Source organism: Lonchura striata, chromosome 3 (assembly GCF_050655825.1).
Source record: "Lonchura striata isolate lonStrDom1 chromosome 3, ASM5065582v1, whole genome shotgun sequence".
In the NCBI taxonomy this organism is placed as follows: Eukaryota; Metazoa; Chordata; class Aves; order Passeriformes; family Estrildidae; genus Lonchura; species Lonchura striata.
Genome location: NC_140705.1, coordinates 11,554,781 through 11,575,384, shown reverse-complemented (window position 1 = coordinate 11,575,384; position 20,604 = coordinate 11,554,781). Strand labels below are relative to the sequence as shown.

At 36.5% G+C, this 20,604-nt stretch overlaps 1 protein-coding gene across 6 annotated transcripts in view; it reads right to left on the bottom strand.

Moving 5' to 3' along the window:
* Positions 1–2,271: 2,271 nt before the first annotated feature.
* Positions 2,272–20,604, bottom strand: part of SMC6 (structural maintenance of chromosomes 6) — a 45,693-nt gene continuing 27,360 nt past the window's right edge. For 5 of the 6 annotated variants that reach the window (XM_021525368.3, XM_077782441.2, XM_085574518.1 and 2 more), the window contains 14 exons: positions 19,768–19,946; positions 18,574–18,775; positions 18,342–18,456; positions 16,887–17,047; positions 15,788–15,923; positions 14,031–14,111; positions 13,241–13,411; positions 10,994–11,131; positions 10,182–10,327; positions 9,406–9,531; positions 8,647–8,752; positions 6,678–6,830; positions 4,883–4,980; positions 3,181–3,622 (listed from right to left, as the gene is read on the bottom strand). In XM_021525368.3, the coding sequence (XP_021381043.2) occupies positions 3,514–3,622; positions 4,883–4,980; positions 6,678–6,830; positions 8,647–8,752; positions 9,406–9,531; positions 10,182–10,327; positions 10,994–11,131; positions 13,241–13,411; positions 14,031–14,111; positions 15,788–15,923; positions 16,887–17,047; positions 18,342–18,456; positions 18,574–18,775; positions 19,768–19,946 (1,921 nt within the window). In that variant the 3' untranslated portion in view covers positions 3,181–3,513. Of the gene's footprint in view, positions 2,486–3,180; positions 3,623–4,882; positions 4,981–6,677; positions 6,831–8,646; positions 8,753–9,405; positions 9,532–10,181; positions 10,328–10,993; positions 11,132–13,240; positions 13,412–14,030; positions 14,112–15,787; positions 15,924–16,886; positions 17,048–18,341; positions 18,457–18,573; positions 18,776–19,767; positions 19,947–20,604 lie in introns of those variants that run through there. The other variant, XM_085574519.1, reaches the window with a different exon arrangement.

Sequence of the window (20,604 nt, the reverse complement as noted above, 5' to 3'; positions counted from 1 at the left end):
ACTGCTGGCTCCAGACAAATTTTGCCAAGCATGAACTTTGTAAGGTGCCCCCCAGTATCTTCACATAATACTAAACATGTAAATACCTTGAATTATGGAATTATAGAACTGTTCAGATGGGTGAGGACCTTCATAGATCTCTTCCCCAGCTCCCTGCTTGATGGAGATGCAGGAGTAGGAGTCTATTCAGTAGATTCCAGAAACTTCCAAGGACAGATTTTACAGCCTTTTTGCATAACATGCTCAAATACCTCTTACCTTCATCATCAACAATCCTGGTTTACTCAGCCAGAACCTCCCCACTTCAATCAATGACCACTGTCTGTCTCGTGCAGCATGCACATTAACAAAAAGCCCAGTCCTCTTTGTCAGCAACCTCCTCACACGTGATGGGAGTCTGCCCATTACCCTGGGCTGTCCGAGGTCTGCCAGCAGAGGCAAGCAGCCTCCATGCCTGGTGAAGAAGAGCACAAAAAGATCCCTTCAGTCCCAGCTGTACCTGTGTACGAGTGGAAGCTTCCCCAGTCATGGAGGACACGGCGTGGAGCTCACTCCCCTGCAGCTGCTGCATCACTGCACCGGCTGTGCCAGAAGCCTCTGGACGGTGCTGAGGGCAGAGGCAGCTGTGCAGGTCACAGAGTGCCTGATGCCTCCCTGCAAGGCAGTGCTTTTGCAGGTGTGCTGTGGTTGAGGAGCTGTTGCCAGGTGAATGGGCTTCAGGAGGAAGTGAAGAGGCTATGTGGTATTGAAGTGAACAAGCACAAGAGAGGTTATTTACAGAGATGCCACAGTATCAAGACTCTCAGGAGTCTCACACCTCCATTGTAGTGTCAAGGGTCTTTTAGTCAAGGGTCTGCTCAAGATGAAGGCTGGAAGCAGGTCACTCCACATCCTGGGAGGAGGTTCCTCCTCCTTCTGAAAAAAAGTAAGACTGAACCTTCTACAACAGGTATGAGGTGCTGGAACAAGGTCAGACGATGAGGTGGGAGAAGGTCCTACTGGGACAGAGGGGCCTCCTAAAGCAACACCTCCTGTATCCTGCATGAAGACCTCCTCTGTTAACAGGAAAAGAAGGGTAGCAGTAATAGAAGACTCCCTCTAAGGGGAGGGAGATGAGGGAGGCCTTGATATGCAGACCAGATCCAACTCATGCGGCATTCTGCTGGCTCCCAGGGGCATGAATAAGAGAAATTACTGCTCAATCTAGTAAGGGCCTCTGATTACTATCCACTATTGGTTGTTCAAGCCAGCAGTGATGAAAAATCAAAGAGAATTCCAAGGACAATCAAAACAGACTGCCGGGCCTTGAGTTGAAGGCTGAAGGATCAGAAGCAGACAGTGATTTCCATAATCCTTTTGGTAACAAGGAGTAATATTGACAGGAATAGGCAGATCCACCAGGCCAACACATGGCTCCAAGGCTGGTATAAGCAAGAAAATTTCAGTTTTTTTACCATGAGATGATCTATTGAACACCTGCTCTATTGACACCTCATGAAATGCATCTATCTCAGAGGGGGAAAAGAGCTCTAGCACAGGAGCCAGCAGGGCTCATTGACAGAAATTTAAACTAGCTTGGAAGGAGGAAAGGGACAAAACCAGGCTTGCCAGTGAGGAGTGATGGCATGGTGTGCAAGGACTTGAGAAAATGAATGGGATCCCTCCATGTCTTTCAGGTTGGTTGGCTGCAAAGCACCATGGCTGAAATGTTTCTATAGTAAGGCACACAGCATGAGGAACAAGACTGTCACAAGCCTTTGGCCCAATCCCAGAGATTTGGTATCACTGGTGTAAGTGAAACTATGGGCTTAGTCCTGTGATTGGAGTGCCCTGCTGGATGGTTACAGGCTGTTCAGGAGGGATGGGCAGGGCAGAAATGGGCGAGGTGGCATTGTAAGTCATGGCAGGGGTGTAATGCATGGAGCCTACAGCTGGCAATGGCACAGTTGCAAGCCTCTAAGAATCAACATACAAATAATGCAATGTCATTTTGGCAATCTACTACAGACCTCCCGGCCAGGACGATGACACTGAGGAACTAAGGGACTCTTCCAGCTCAACTGCCCTTCTCCTTATGTGGGACTTCCACTTGCCAGTCAACTAGGAACATAACACAGCTGATGGGTCCTTTCCAACTCAGCATTTTTTATGGTCCCATGATTATATAAGGTGTATTTCCTTCAAGTCTTACCTAGCTTCCGTATTTTAAAGAAACCTACAAGTTTAACACTGTGCTGCAACTGAAAACAAATTACGCTACAAAGTCAAGTTAAAACTTACACTGTAGAAAGGTTTTATTGACGAACTGCTATTCAGTAAAAAAGTGCAGAAACTGCTGAATGTTGTTCTCCGAGCAGTCTCAATGGCTCTTGTAGCCACATAACATCAAACAACAACAAAACATCCCCTAAAACAACAGAAAAGAAATGCAGCTGAACTCTAAAAAGTGTTTTTTTTCTGAAGAGCTGCCAAAAATTTCAAGTTCCTGGAGAAAAAAAAGAACATAAGAAGAACAGAAGGTTAATTTAAGTGAGTTTAAAAAATCTGTTTCTTCTTTCTCCCTCCTATCCCCAGTAAATGCTTGCAATATTGAAACAAATCAAGTTCAAGTGCTCTAGTCCCACAGAAACATGGGAGGGGAGAGAGGGCAGGGAGACCAAATAAAACACATGTCTACAATGCTGTAGAAAAGTTAATATATTATTTCTCAAAGTTCTAATTCTACTTAATTCCTATATATTGTAAAGACTTGTGTCTCTTTAGGTTATGATAATAAAATTAATATTTAGAGACTTATTCTGTACCTGGAAACTCAAGAATGTGTAAGAACCAGTTCACCGGAATTAAGAATCTAGGTTTATAAAGACACAGCTTGCTAGGTTTTGTAAGCTCATGTCCAAAGACACTCAAACTCATTAGGAAAGGAAAGAAAGAACTATTTTCCTGCCAAGATAATATACTACATATAAATGTATCCCTTTTCTAATTATGAAAGTATAAGTTCTAATAGTTTCTCATGTTCAGCTACTGCGATTTCACTGGAAAACAAAAGAAACACATTTTACTGCATGTATTAATTACCACATATTTAAGAAATAAAGTATAGCTAGGAAGAAAACAGTATTTGTAACTTAATCCTAATTTCAAGTGTGTAGAGACACTAAAACATTACCACAAGTATCAGTTCAAACGGTTTATTAAAATATTATTTCATAGTTATACAAAATATATTTCAAATTTTTCAGAAGAAAAATCAGAACAACAGATAAAAAAATTCTAGAGTTGGTAGCTAAAAATATCAACAGAACATTCAAAATTTTCTCCTCATCCAAACTGTGCTTATTCTTCTGTGCACACACAGTAATCCTTTAAAAAATAATTAATAATAATACAGAAATATCTTCCTGAGAGTATCTAACAATTAATCATCTTTTTCAGTATCAGGAAGCAGTAATTTTACATATATTATTACACATTTGTCTTCAATATAATACCGTAGTCATACAGAGATGCTTATTGATCTTCATCTCCGTCATTCCTATTTTGGAAATTCAGTGTTCTTTGGTCTTTTGGAGGGTCTGGCATGCGGAGGATTCGAATATGGGGACTCGTAGGCAGAGAACTAAAAATAAAGGATGCATCATTTAAACAGTGTTTCTTCTCCAAGAATTTTAGTACTTCCATTTGATTCATTACATTATATATTTTCCTTTAAATAACTCCACCTTTTTTCTTTGACAGTTTTTAAAAAACAGTAGCATGAGGTGAAGTTTGGGCTTCACAGGCCTGATTTGAATAGAAGCTTGAAGTAAAGACAAGCACTCATTTCAATCATGTGATTTCTAACAATTAGACTGTCTTAACTACAGAAAAGGTTATTTTACGAAAACCTCCAAATGAACGAATGATGGAATACAAGTAAGGATTTGACTTACAGATACTGAAGTAGCACACACTATACACATATGTAATCAATCACAACATACTAAGAACGAGCAAAGTTATTGAACACAAATTTACACAGGCTTCTCCAATGATTATCTGAAATGGATTTTTCCTGAAGTTGCCCCCATATTTTTCTTAAATTTAATGTCTGCTGAAACATGGAACAATATAACACATGGAACAAATATAACAAATTCAATCTGAACTTGAAATACTAATTTTTTTAACACTAACCATACAAAAAAATCCTGTGTGTTTACTAGATTCAGAAAATCTCCACAAAAGCATTTCCACTGAAATAGCAAGAGATATCACTACTTTACTTTTTATATACTTTAGTGAGGGAAGTCAATTAGGAATAAATCAACTTCTTTTTGAAGACTGCTTGAATAACCCTCTCAGGCTTTACTAGTTACACTGGGTTAATAGAGAGGAGTTGGTTGCACAAGGTTAAAGACATGACTGTCCCCTTAAACTGGGCATGTCTCTACCAGAATTTTATCTAAAGGTTTTGAAATAATTTTGAACCACTAGATGAGAAATTTAAAACATGGTGTAAGCTATGAGTCTCTAGAGCAGCAACATTACAACCCGGAAAATAAAATCAAATGACAAACCCCTTGAGAGTAGTACAGAAAAAAATCGCATGTCTTTTGTTATTTTTGGGAGACAAGAGTGACATACAAAGCTAAGAAGAGCCTGCTTGACAAATGAAGTATTTCCAGAAATTGTTTTATTTCAGATAAACTTATTCAAGTCCAACTGAATTACCATTATGGAAGGAAAAGTAGAAAAAACTTACTAAAAAGCCCCTTTAAATTCACAGAAGTGCTTCATTTTTTATGTTCTATTGTGACACTCAACTTTTTCATCTTACACTTCTTACAAGAGAACTCCCTTGCAATTCTTGTCTTGAACTAAACCACAGCAGTATTACCTCATGCTCAGGGGGGTGAACAAAATGAACTGTCGATGCCGCTGAAAATCAGCCCTCTCCAGAATCATGTCAACGGCAATTCTTCTGTTAACCATATCCTAAAGACAAAATATTTGTCAGGAAGTGGTACTGACAGTAATAAATACATTAGAAAGCATGATTCTAGAAAGCCTATCAGAATTAACTGCTATACAGTCAAGGCTGGCTAAAGAAAATATCTAAATAAGACTAATAAAAACTATGAAAACCTGGAGAAACATTAGGGTAAAAATCTAAAGCTACAAATTATAGCCTGGGAAATTCTTAGACTGTACTTTTCAGCATACATGGGCAATGGAAAGCTTCTGTCAGAAAAATCACACATTAATCTACTTATAGTGTTTTTCTATCATCTTTGATGTGCATATAGTACTTTTTACTTCATTGGCATGCTGAGATGAACTGTACTTTAGCAGAATAATATTTCCTGTAAAATCCTTCCTGAAAGATCACCTGAAAGGATTTAAGGGCTCCATGAAACCTATGATATTACGGAGCTTGTTTTCATTATTATTATTATTGTTAATATTATTATTAATATTTGGAATGGAACCTTACACATTAGGCTCACTGAAAAAGATGTGCAATAGAAAGCTGTTACTAGGGGGGACCAACAAAGCTCTACTGCTGTGCACTGATCCTCAGGAAAGCAGAGATCTCCCACAAAAACACACCGTGGAGTCCTCATGTGGTGGGGCCCTGTGATTCACCAAGACTAACTACAGAACGTGTGGACAGTAAGGTGCATTACTGGCACGGCGGTGGAAAGACAGATTGTGTGGAATAATTTATGGAACAGATGACATGCAAGCTCTTTGCAAGGACTCCACTTCTGAGTAGCCATCTTTTTCCAGAAAGATGGATAAACTTCTGCACAAAGAGGATCTAAGATTTGAAAGGTAGCTGGAAAACAACTGCTTCACTACCTTAGATGCATACTGTTCTTCAAATTCTTTAATAGAAACTATATTATCTTTGTTCCCTCTAAGTGATTTCTAGTAAATAAATTATTGATGAGAAAGGGACACTGAGGCAAAATAAAATAAGCCAGCATCAAATCTTTATCTCACAGAACTAAATATTTTCTCAAACTCATACCACCCTGTATATTTAATAAGTAGGAAACAAATCTTAAAAAAAAAGAAAATAAATTTCAAATTGGCTTAGTGGCCTGTCCAGGGAATCTGTACACAAAAATATGATTTATCAGTTTTAGCTAACATTAGTATCTATTGTTCATTATTCTGCATTCCAACATCTTGGAAACATGTTCCTAGCTGAAGTATGAGTTTCTATAAAATGAGTAGCAACAGTGAACCCAATTGCTACATTTGCTCCGAAAGAAACCCACACTGATCCCAAAATTGGAATAAATCAAAGCACATGCCAAGTCCAGAATGTTCCAGCAATATGGAGAGTCAACCTCTGACAAATACAGAGCCAGCTGATTTATTATTTTTGTGCTGAAGAATGGTTTGAACACATAAATTAACAGAAAAGCTCATGTTACTGGACACCAACTTCAGAAACACATTAAGATTCAAAAGTCACCCAACAAAGTGAACAAGATCACTAACAAATTTTGCTTTGGAGGGATTTTGATTTTGGTTTGGGGCTTTTTATAATTTACAGTTAACCATAGTGGTTTTAAATCTAATCATATACAGTATACAATCTAATCAAATAAGTAACAACACAACTATTTCCCTATTTATACAAATCAGAATGGGAGATATAGTTTAAGTTTAAACTATACCATGTAGACATCAAATTCATCCATGCATCTGAAAGGAGATTCAGAAATGTTCCACAGAGAAAGAATGAAACAAACTGTGGAGAAGGAACGTTCACCTCCTGATAAGGATTTCAGATCACTACGTCCAGTTTTTTCGTCCTCTCGAGGCTGAACCTTGAAATAAAAATATTGGAGCAATTTTTAAATCTGAAATGAAGATATACTAATAGAATCATAATTTTAACAGCAAACACATTATACATGAACAGATCACTTGAAAACACTTCTCTGCATTTCACTGCAACTGCCATTCTGGAATGGGATGGCTCCTAACCATTCAGTAACACATTTCTAGGATCACTGCAATTTCTTCTCTCACAGTCATACACACTGAACAGACTGAATGACTCTGCTAGAGTTTTGTTATTCAAATGTCTATTTCTAGTAGCTGTTACACAGTGTTTAATAAATGTCAACATAAATGTTTACAAGACAGTAAAATCCCATGGTTACCAGCCACAATAGAAAAGCAGGTAATTGGTTTACAGAAGAATTTTAAATGAGGAAGGGATTCTTCACATGGAATACATGAAACATTGTGAACAGCCATTTGGTTACATTGATTATGACGACATCTTGTGGCACTCATTCTGTAAGATGAAACTCGGGCATTTCCTTGCCCTGCTAATTGCACTGCCTTTAATGAGTTAAGCAGGCAAGTAAAGATTATTTTGAAGTAAAATATTTTTTTTGCAGGGAATTGTTTTCTTTTTGCAACTTACATTCCTTGACTAAATAAGATCTCTTTTGTGAGATATGTGAGACATCAGCTATTAAAAATACATATTCTGATAAAGCCAAGTAATAACTTGATATTTTATGGACTGAGTTTTGTTCTTCAGATACACTTGCTTGACCTGTCTAATTAGGACTGTGACATGTATTTATGTTACTACTTACTGCACATTTTTCCCCTTAATTCCTAAAACTAAAGACTGCCACAGAAACAAAAGTAAATAAATCCATGATAAAACTTTTTAGGATGTATGTTAAAAGATACACAGAAAAAACCTACCAAAGCTTTCCTGTATTAAATTGTTTAAATAACAACTAGAGCCATTATAGAATCACACAAATACTGCTGAACTTCCTATCAATGATCCAGGAATAAGTTATTTTGAAAGACTGGATAACAAATTCACATTTACTCCTTGTAATCCAGCAACCATTTAAAATGGCAATGTTTTCTGTCCTTGCTTGTTTTCAACAACATCCTACTGTCACCAAATGGGACAAAAGAAACTTATCCAACACTCTGGATGAGTGTTGAATAAGTTTGAGGTGATTAAGCAGACATTTCTTCACTGAGGTTTTTGGAAACTCTTTCAATGTGTCCTGCTTAACAGACAAAATCTAGCCATTTTTACATACTTTTGCTGCTGAATCATTGTTACATAATTTCTTTTACATACTGTGCATACATAATACGCTCACTCTTAAATTTAACCTTTGCAATGACTGGTTTTGCTAGTTATAGAACTCTATCAGTATTCTTATCCTAAAACAATCACTGCTCATCTCTGCTGAGATCTACTGATTGGAATAGTTGATATTAAGACCAATAGTTGATATTAAAACCAAGCAGCATAACTGGTGGGCATGACAGTCTTCAGAGTTCCTTAACCAAAACACAGAAGTCCAGCAATTTCTTGGTGAGGTTCTCATGGCTGCGTATTTCAAGCATAACACTCCTACCATTTCTATACCTTATACTTCATAATTTTCTACTTGTAATCATAACTAACTCTTTTATATGATTAAATTGATTACCTGATCAGAATATTTATAACACTACAACTTAGTGTATCACATTTTGCAGAAGGAAAAACAATTTATTCTATTATTTGCAATGTATTTCTAGTATCTGAGACTAAAACAGATAATAATTCATTATGTATTATAGTAATTGAAGTAATATAAAACAACTTACTGTTATGGAAATTGTCTCATTCTTGTGGTCAAACATTATATGTCCAGAGTAACCTCGAAGACGTAATAACTGCTCAAAGTGGAGTTTGCAGTGCATAGAAAGTTTCCTTAAATCAAGCAAACAAACATTAGGGGAGCAAGCTTTTAAATACATGAAAAAGTGACAACAGATTTTCATCAACAGTTCCACATCATTAAGTGTTAAGCCCTCCCCCAATAACAACATTCCCCCAAAATCAACTGCACTCTCAAGTAGACAACATTAGACATACTGGAGAGAATCCTTTTGAATGAAGGCAACAACAAAATCTTCATGGATAGGTATAAGATATTAAGAGACTGAAGCAAGAAATTAGGGATGTACACAGTAATGGAGAAGAAGCTGTTAAATTATAGACTCTGAATCAGCACCTTAAAATTTTTCAGCACACAGCAGGGGAGAATTGTTTGGCCGAAAATGAAATTATAGGAGCTCAGGACCACTGATTATAATCAATAAAAATTAATGACAGCCCAGATTATTTCAAATCCTCATATGCTGCTGACATTTTACTGACCAACACCAGAATTCAAACAGAACTGCCTTGGATGAAGTCAACACAGTTGAGATCTTTGGGATGAACCAAAATACAGGCTCCACTACCTCACTGCTTTTCCAGCTGTCAATCCAGGCTGCCTCTAAACTCTCAGGAATCATAAGATTGAAACTGAGAGCAAGCTTAGGTTAAAAAGATTGTTGTGAACACTGTCTTAAGCTCACCTTAGGAATTGCCGATACACTTTGAGCCTCTCTGTCATTACTTCGTCCAGTACTGCAATAAATCTCCTTAAGTTCTTCACTTTATTGCTTGCATCCTCGTATCTTTCCTTTGCATAATGAAATTGCCTGTTTTAATTGACAGAAAGGTTAGGATTGCATTAAAACTTAGCTATTGCTGTAAATGCTGAAAATCATTTTGATAACCAAAATATTCAAATGAAAACTTTCTTGAAAGTGAAAGCTAAAAGCATTTGATAAGTAAGATTCTGTTCACAATGAAATGCAGACAAAAATTAAGACTTAATTCTATTTTTAATTCTTTTGAAAATAAACTCTTTCTCCAAGAAGAATAAATGACCAGTTTCTCCATGCTCAAGAATATCTGAGGGGAGTGCTTCCCTGAAATACACTCCAGGAGCTTCCAGCTTGTGCAATAGTTAGTCAAACTAGAATTATGCTTAATCCTCAATGCATCACAAAACAATGGTGAGTTAAATTTGCATTGTTGTAACTGGGATACTTCAAAACACTAAGAGCATATCTGATTTTTGGTAACATCATATATATAGCACAGATGCTGCTTAAAATCACTGGAAGGTATTTCAGGACTCTTAAGCCTGTTCAGTACTGGGAGAATAAGTACAAAACATTTCTACAGCTTTATAGATAGCTTAAGTAGTAAAAACACACATAAACACACAGTGAGGCAGTAAGAAAACTTCTTTCCCCTCTTTTCCACCCTACCTGAAGTGTTTTAGACAGTAAAGATGACTTACTGTATTATTTCTTCTCTGTTTCCACGGTGACTGCTTTCTAAATTTATCTTCTCTCTCAAACGATTCATTTCTGCATCAAGACTTTTAACAGTTCTGCTGACCTTGATGGGCTCTGGGAAGATTTGCCTTGCTTTTGCCATTTTTTCCTAAAGGAATGTTTGAAACTCAAATAATTGTCACATTTTTCAAAAATCTGTTTAGTCTTCACAACAAGTATTATGTGCTACAAACTCCAAGCAAGAACAATATTTTTCTGTTCTTTCTGTTTTCATTACAGCAAACCCAGTTAATTTTATCAACAACATTTATACATGGGTTGTTATTTCAGTGCCAAAAATTGTATCCAAGATTTTTAATGCAGTCATAGTTATTTAGTTAATGCAGATAAATAAGGATCCAAAATCACCATATTTAAATAGGGTAGAAGACCAGATATGGGGCCTGTACAAGGAAAGCCCTACCATCCAAGAAACCAAAACAATATTATTCAATTTAACTTAAGCCACAAATTTTAAGTAATTTTAATCTTCTCATTGCAAAAGACAGAAGAAATGGTCCTAGATGGATAAACCCTAATTTAGCTGTCAAAAGAGAACTGGTGTCCTATAGAAAAAAGAGGCCTCAATTCACTTACACAAAATTACTTTACTTGCATTACACAGTCAGTGTAGGACATAGCTGAGAGAATACTCAGTGCAGCTGAGTATGTGAATATGGTCTGTATATTATACAAGTGGAATGATTTATTATTAAATATTAGAAGAATCATGACCATCTGACTTCAATGGCTAAAAAAAACCCACCACACATACCTCTAATTCCTTTTCTTTGGAAACAAGTAAATCTTTGTGCTTATTTATGCAAGCCACGTGTTCTCTCTGTTTGTCTTCATAGTGCTGCAAATGGCGTTTACTGTTTTCCACTTCTGACTCAGCCTGGTTTAATTCAGCCTGTTTGGGACAAATCATGATGTGAGCTGTTTGGGGTAGATTCCTGTGAATCTCTCTAGTGTTTACCGACTTCTCACAGTTTGTTCTACCTTATTTTGCTTTCAGGAACACTACTTCTTATGAGCAGCTTATGAGGAAGTCTATGCTTAATTCCAAAAAGGAACACATACATGCAATGATTTTAGCAATTATATGTTGAGGTGATGTTTTAATCTTTAAGAAAAGCTATACTTTCTCCTAAAGCTCAAAAAACTGCATTTATTTTTTACACTACATTCTATCTGGAACTTCTAATGCCTCTGTGGTATCAGCCAGAACTGCATTTCTGTATGAAAATTCAGTGTCCTGCTATACCTGTAATATAAAATCATGGAATCATAGCATAGTGAAGGTTGGAATAAACCTTTAATAACATTAAGCACAACCATCAACCCAAAACCACCACCATACACACCACTAAACCACATCCTCCAGTACAACAGCCATACATTTTTGAATGCTTCCAGAGATAGTGATTCCACCACTTGCCTGGGCAGTTTGATTCAATGATTTACAACCCTTTCCATGAAAATTTTTATTCTCATATCTAAACTAAACCTCTCCTGGTACAATTTGAAGCCATTTCCTCTTCTTCTGTCACTTGTTACCCAGGGAAAGAAACTGAGCCCCACCCCACTACAGCCTCCTTTCAGGTGGTTTTAGAGACTGGTAAGGTCCCCCTCGAGCCTCCTTTTCTCCAGGCTAAACAGGCACAGCTCCCTCAGCTGCTCCTCACAGGAATTGTGCTCCAGACCCTTCCCCAGCAACCTCTATTCAGTTTTGATACTGTTGAAGTGGTATATCTTTCTAGAGAAGCAAAAGAGGTATAAAGAATTACATAAATTAGGGCTATTTTCTTCTTCATCCCAGTAAACTAGATGGCTTGTCTTAATAAAAATAAAAAAACACCAAACCAAACAGAAAAATACCAAGAAACAACTCAAAAACCCCAGAACAACAAACACAAAAACCAACCATCACCAACAGTAACATATGCTCTTACTTTTTTCCAATCCTATCTTAAAACCTCAACATGCTATATGTCAAGAGTTACTTAAACAACTGTAGGACACTTAACAACACATTCGATTTAAAACCTCTTCAGGAATTTCAGTGCTTCCTTCAACTGTGTTCAGTACTCTAAATAACAATAGCAATAATGTTTTCATATTCTGAATAAATCTCTTACCATACAGAGTGGTTCTTTTAAAACAGATCATGTTTTTAGAACTTCCATATTAGATACATTAGAACTAACACATTTATCTGTTGCTTTGCTGCCTTGTTTCCTTTCTCTTTTTGTTTGCTCTTTTAATTTGGGCTAACTATGCAGCAATTTACAGTTTAAGTGAGACGTGTAAGAGATCCCCATAGTGATCTTTTAAGTTTTCATTATTTCATCCTTCTACAAGTTTAAAGTACTACAAATGTCCTGAACTCTTATTTCTGTTTTCTATTTTCAAACCATAAGCTCTTCTTGCCAAAGTGAGATTGCCTTCTATTTGCCAATATCAAATTTTGCATGTCACCATTCTGGTATTTATCTTAAGTCTTGCTATTTCTTTGCCATTTCCAGGTGCCTTCTGTAGTCTTGAATAATTAAAACTATATGCTTGTACCTTCTGTGATTATGTAACTTCATAAAATAACAACCAATTCATCTAGAATTTCAAATGATATTTAGAGAAATGAACAGTTATGAACATTCTTAGCCAAGGTTTCTTAGAAACAAACAAGTAAAAACAACAAATGTGATGCATGAGAAAGGAAAGTCAAGGAAACCGTTTTTTCTGCCTTTTCACTTCATGACTAAAGATACCTCAAAATGAACTCTCTTTAAACATAAAACACTACAGTGAGTACTTGTAACAATCAACATCACCTTCAAAATATTGCCAAGCATATTTTCCAACATGTTCTGGATGGAATGCTCCATTTCCATTCTCTAGATAGACATTAAGTATATCAGGCAACAAGAAGTTCTCTTCTCCTGCCTCACCTCTTCTTAACCTCATTCACCTTGACACACAAATGGAACAAATCAAAAATACAATATAAAATTACTGTTACCTTAATTGGGCCAGCAATTTCTTCTACTTGATGAATTTTTTCTTTCACTTCTTCTAATTTTTTTTCAGCTGCTTGGAGAGTATTTTTCAGTTCTTCCACTTTTCTGCTTTGTAGCTGCATGTCTTGTTTTACAGATTCCATTCTAGCCTTATTTTCTTCAGCTTCTTCTTGCTGTCAAAACGTATTAAAGTTAAGAACAATAAAAGGAGATACATTTGTAAACTACTACAGATTTTTTTACTATCAGTATTAGGGTACAGTATTACATGAAGTACTCTATAACTCTAGTATAGGAGCAGTTCAATGTAATTGTCACTAAAGTCCAAAGGAATAGAATGATGGCTCTTGTAGGAGACCACTAAATCAAACTGCAAAGTAAAAGTGGAACTTCATACTTATGTGACTGAAAATTAAGAGGATTTTATTTTGGAGTTGTGATGAAAGACTGAAAAGAACAAGGCAACTTCCCTCTGGATCTGTGGCCAATATACATCCAATATACAATGCAATGCAGGAAGAGTAAGTGGATTGTTGTTGTCTCCTAGAAAATAACATCATTCCTAATGAATTATCATCATAAATACTTTCTGATTCAAAAAGACAAATATTGCAAAACCTGGGAAAAAAATTTAAATCATCAAAAATAAATAAAATCACTCAATTTACAGAAGTGTTTAGAATTATGGCACATGTTCAAATCTTCACTATCCATCTTAGCTTGTTTCAAAACATTGCCATCATTAAAATATATTATCCATACACAGGTTAGACATAATTGCATTATTCTTACTAATATATGGATGTCTGCTGACTGGTGCTCTTCCATATTTTCAAGATCTGCTATCTCCGCATTTGCTGTTCTTACTTTTACCTGGGAAGAAAAAGAAAATACATGTTCTGAAGCTTACCTAAGGAGAAAAGTTCACATTTGTTCATTTAAGTAATCACAGGAAAGAAGATACTTGTATTTTTCAGCTTCGTTAGTGACTAACAAGAGACACAACTCTTCACACCCACCCGTGGAATTAATTTTCATGAGATATAACTTGTTCTAAAAGTCGTGTGCTTTAATTCATTAAGTTATCCTATTTCCATTCAATATGACAATTTAACAAAATACACTTTATTTTTTCTCCAAGTATTTATCTTCACCATTTCAGACTACATGCTAGGGGTTTTTTTTCTGCTTCTTACTTATTATTTACTGAATATAACCTTATACAGTATCGTAAGAGACAGTCAAAGTATCCCTCATCTGCCTCACAATCGTCACAAGGACAGAGACTAAGACCCTGAAGACCCTGACTGGAGTTCTGGCCTGGTTGAGGTGAACACTTGCCAAGTGATTGTTTGCAGATGTGCTTGCTGTGCTGCCACACTACACTGCTTTGAGTAGGGACTGGCAATTAGCAGCTTGCTCTGTACACTTCCACCTGCATCACGATCCTTGCTCATCACAATACCCCATGAATTTCCCCACCTCTTGGCCAGATGATCCTCCACGGAAGATCCCTCATCTGCCTCATGACTACCATCAAGGATGGAGTCTAAAGCCCCTCACCAAGGACTGAGACTGAGACCCTTAAAATTCTAACACAGGGGCACTTGCCTGACTGAAACGGGATGTCTGCCAAGTGTTGCCTGCAGGTGTTTTTGCTGGACCAAGAAACAATGGGTCCTGCTCACTGCTGGGACTGGTTTGTCCTTTTTGGAACTGGACTGTCTGTCCACTGTCCTGTACCTGCTCTCTCTCTGGAACCATCCTATCCTGTTCCCTCCCCCACCTCAAGACTATAAAGACCTCAGAGTCAACCAAAGACTTCGAGACTCTCCCTGACGTGACAAGATGGATCTATTGACCGGACCATGAGGATTTCATCTCTCTGTTGCTAGCTATTTCCCTTCCCCTCTTTCTCTTTCTCTCTCTATCCCTTATCTCCTTTCTAATCCTTCTATCACATTTGCTGTGTACACTCAGTAAAAGGTGCATTTGCTTTGATTAATATTAAAAATCCCTTCTGTGTTGTTTTTGCACTCAGAGATCAGTAAAACGAACCATCACGACTCCCGCTTGCACTAGCGGATCGTGACAAGTATGTACTAGCTTACACTGCCTACCTAGAGCACCACTGGCCACCACAAATATATATCCTACCCAGAAGTACCAGAGACCACAGAAAGGAAGCTAACAGCTGTAAAATGGTTTATAAACAAATTAAAATTAAGAGAACTTAAAGAAGAAATATTCAGTGTATCAAGATCAGTTAAAAAGCAGTAGAAATTTGTAAGATTTAGCACACGGTGGGGAAAGATACCAAACAGAAATAACAGCATATGTAAGGATTGATTTGGCCTCTATAATTCCGTCCTTAATTATAAGAGCCCACTACAAAAAACAAACAAACAAACAAACAATCATAAAAGCAAACAACAAAAGTAAGGATAAAACTTAAAAACTATCAGGCACTCCAGATAGATTGCAGAAGTCAAAATGAAATAGGGAAAGACTGAGCAGTTCCTAAAAACTAACACTGTACCTATTTTTACCTGTAGTTGTTTTTGGTGTCGCTGATGACCATAGAGATGATCTTCATTCTGCCTAATCTCATTTTCAATGGAACGTAAGCGCTGTTGAGAGGCTGTCAACTGTGCCCTTTTGTTTTCAATTTCACTATCCAAGTGACTTTATAAACAAAGGGATATTGAGATGTTACATACTACACATATATTATTTGTGACAAACACATGCAGAAATACACAAAAAAAAATTACATGCATGACAAGACAAAGGGTAAAAATGCACTCCTTTTTAACTAGCCTACATCATTCCCCCATAGCAAAATTGGTAATGGAATGCCTGTAACACTTCGAAAGTTAAGATACTCTTTGAGTGAAATTTATTATATACTGACATGAACAAACTACAATTAACTGACACATTTAAAACTTTTGAGTTTCTAGAAATAAATTTTAACATTCAATTCAGTTTATACTATCAACTATTAATACTAAAATTGCCTAATATGTCTCTAATACAATCTGAGCCTCAAAATGGAAGTATTCTATTGTCACAAATTTCCTTGGTGACAGCTCAAGTTTGTAATCTTTGAAGTACATTTTGCTTTTTCAACTACCATTTTGAAAGCAATGAGAGAAAAAAAAACCCTAAAAACATAAAAAGTGATGGAATTCTCAAAGCCACCCACCATGAATGAAGTCAAAAGCCTGAGGAAACACAGATGCAAAGTTTGAAACCAACAGGAGGATGTGTGCTAACAACTTTGGCTGAACATCGCTGTTCAAGTATTATATTTTTAAAGAAACAGCCTTGACCCCATACACTTTTTGACCAAGCATAAAAAAGAAGGTAGCTAGATTTCCTGGAGTATTGAGCACAGAAAATCCCTGTTTGGTGGGTAAGATCTACATGCCACAAGCTGAAAGATAACTAAATACAACACAAGTTTTTTTCCTATCACAAAAAGGCACTGAAATTAAAAGGTTTTCTAGAATTCTCAGAAAGGAAGTGTAAATCTCAGAAAGAAAATGAAGAGGCTAGAGAGTAGTGTATGTGCAAATAGACAAATATATTCCACTATTCATGCCAACAAGCACACTTTTTACAAACACGTTACAAGATGCTAACCTGATTTCTGCTTCAACATCTTGACTTAGGAGCTGGGGTCTGGCAGAATTGGAAGAGTAATAGCGTCGTTCAAATACTTGATCACCTTCAGCAGTGAAAGCTTCTCTACAGTTTCTTGGGGGCCGATTGTGCTGCATTACCTCACGAGCCCTCCGGTTATTCTGAAAAACAAAATGGCCTTATAATACCAGCAGAAATGCAACCCTAATTTAAGATAAGAATTTAAAAGCTGTCTAGATGTTTTCACCCAGAAATAATTACAATTCCTAATGAAAAGATGAATGTGAAAATTACCTGTAATGTCAAGAATCTACTTTTCTTAGCTGAGTAGGACATTTATGTTCTCAAGAACCCACTAAGTTTAACTGGTCATTCTGTAGTCTAATCAGTCCCTTAGAATTTGCCTTGGGGAAAAAAAAATCACTAACCAGAAGGTCACTATGCACAGATATATTCAACTGTCAAAAGCAAAATAAACATAGAGGAAACAAGCTTCCAAAGCGAAGTATGAAAGATATCAAACAATATTAAACTAAAGTTCAGGGAAACATGTTGGCAAAAAAACCCAACATTGACAGTGCCAGACTAAGTGGTCACAAGTGCCATTGTCCAAGGCAATTGTATTATCTATTCCAATGTATCCATTTTTCCACAGAATACTTCTTTGAGATTTAGTTGAAATTGTTCAGTTAGGGCTCAAAGATAATAATGTTATGAAAATCACTGGTTAGTTCAGGCAGAAGGAGAAGAACAATCCCAACATTCCTGCCATGAGAAAAGCCTACAAAGTTCAGCTGTCAAGTAACCCACTCAGTGACAGCCATGCTTGATAAACAGTCAGCTCTGCTTTAGATAAAACACAAACTGCCTCTTTCAAGTAAGAATGTCAGAGGATAAACTGGGACAAGAGATTTTGGAGAAAAGTAAAATTCACAAAAAGTAAGGATCATTAGTTCTGCTTATTTAGAGAACACCTTGCCTTCTCTAAATAAAAATATATACAATATTTTGCCTGTAATCTTATCTGCAGGAGTTGGTATCTTCAGTATTAACAGAAAATCAAAAATCAATTAAGAGCAGAAATCAGATAGTGTCAGAAAACTTAGCTACCAGCTGCTAGGTACAACTAGTAGGAGTAGTTGGAAATTTTGGTAACTTCTGGACTACCTAAAAGCAGCACATCCTGAACCCACCAATTAACAGAGACATGAGACAGAGCCAGCAGTTAGGAGGCTCTGTCTCCTAACATGGACTATTTAGACTGGGAAACTACACCACTTAGAGGTCCAGAAAGGTAGTGGCAACCCAGAAACAAACAGGGAAGGTCCTGAAACACATCAGGCAGAAAGGAGAGCAAAACTTCCTCTACCTCTTTTATCCATTACAGACACTACTAGTGAAGATATCATAAATGCTCTACACATTACTTAGATAATAGGAAGCATAAAGCCTTACTTTAATTAGCAGGACTCTTTCTATACCCCTCATATCAATCAAACAATTGGCAACCACTGGATTGTCTATTTCCAATGCTGTCAGAACTGATGGGAATTCTGGATGATAAACACCTCTGAAAAAAAGAAAAAACTAACCATTCATAAAACTCACATGAGATTCTTAAAAAAAAAATTACAAATAGTTCTTTTAAACCATCAAGGCTAAGCAACAAAATTGAAAACATACTTACCTCTGACTAGTATCATAAACTCTATTCTGAAATTTATTTACAATTATTTGAGGTCTATGTCCACGTTTATAATATTTTGACATCAGTAACTGGAGAGTTCTTTCATCGCTATGATTATCACAGCAAAATGCCTGAAGGAGGCCTTTTAAACAGGATTCTATAGCCAAGATCAGTTCAGGATCTTTTGGATGAATCAAAGCACCTAAATAAACATAAGAAGCAAGGCTTTAGGTGCTGTGTTCCACGACAAAACATTCAGTAGAGCATTTTTACCACTCAAGGTTCTTGTTTCATTGTATTGCAGGCTTTTTTAAGAGTCTAAAAGAAATCCTTCTTATAGGTAGAAAAAAAAAATTAAGAGGTTGACTAAAAGTTAAAAGACTCTACAACAGACCTGAGAACACAAACATATAATTTCTCTGCCTAGAGACACCTACACATAGTTGCAGGTCTATATTTTCTTCCATTAGGGTACCAATTTTATGGTAGCTTAGCAGAAATGTATCAAGGCAAAGATAGCTTGTCAACAATTTAATGCTTTAAGGATGAAGGCTTTGGAACAACTATACTGCAAATTAAACAAACATGAAGATTTCCATTATATCAACTGTCTTCCGTAGCACATATTTTTACCCTGCGGTATATGCCATGTACTTTACATCCAGAATATGCTGAAACCTTTCCTCCCATTCACAAACTGAAAATAACAACCATTATCAGAGCTGGACAGAAGACAACTAGCAGCCAGATTCCCAAGAAAATCTCAGTTGGGTCTGTCTGACCAGTTCCATGCAAAACATCTCAAGTTTGAAAAACCCACAAGTCAGCCACTGGGCATTTTGAACAAAATCTGTCTAAGACCTGGACAGTGCTAACCACTGAGGAACAAGCAGTCAAAGCACAGTTCTCTGATGCCTTGAGGATGTGGGGAAGTTGGAGGGATGCACCAAAAGTTTACCATTGTAAAATACCTAAACAAAAACAACTGGAAAATGAGGAAAGCCAGTAGCTGTTAGTGAGTGCATAACTGAAGCAAAAGATAACCTACCCAGGTAAAACCTTTAGTCCAGGAAGTACAGCAGAAAAAGATATATCTGAAGTTCCTCAAAGAACAAAGTTTTCTAAAAGACCACTATTTACATTAGCAGTACAAAAATATCCCATGAAAAAATATGTTTCAGAAATTATTCTTACCTAAAGGTCCAAGAGGCTTCTTTCTAAATTGTCCTCGTTTATGGGCTACTTCAACTGCTTCAAGAAATGCTGGTACATGTGGTCCAAATCTTTTCAAAGCATTTGTTTTACTATCTTTCAGGTCTCTCAGCTGTTTCTGCTGGGCATCCAGTGCTTGTTGCACTTCACTGCTTTCTCTCCTAAGATAACAGATTTTTTTTTTCCGTATTTACAGAGCCTAAAGTGCACTAAAATAATTATAAAGCCTTGTTTTGCAATTACTAATAGCATTGTGTATCAAGATATCAGTAGTTCAATGTAAAGTTAGGTGCACACATGCAATAATTATTTTATAGTTTGAAGAAACATGAGAAAAAAAAAGCAAGAGAGAAAATTACTACTTTGCAACAGTTCTACAAGACATTTTTCTTTCTAACAAATTATAATAAATTTATTTTATTTCTAATTATATGTTTCAATTTCACTGTCTTCAAAGATCTTCAACAAAACACACAGTATACACTGGTTACAATAATTGATAAGAGGTATTTAGATTAATACACCAGGTGCAATAAGGAACAATTCTCAAATCCTTTAATACAACAACTGACATTGCCATAATCCCCTTTACTAATCATTGTTCAAGTTCAGGTTTCCAAATCAAAGCCAGAGTGCTTTGTTTTCCCTATCTTAGGTATGGCCTAAATTAGTATTTGAACCACTTTGCCTCAAAACCTCTGTGAATCTGCTGCCTTAACTATACAAGCAGTAATTACTCCTAAGTGTATCTATTCTCTTATAATGTGAAAAATAAACTGGAGCCTAACACCTCAGGGATCACAAGTACATTAGAAGGGA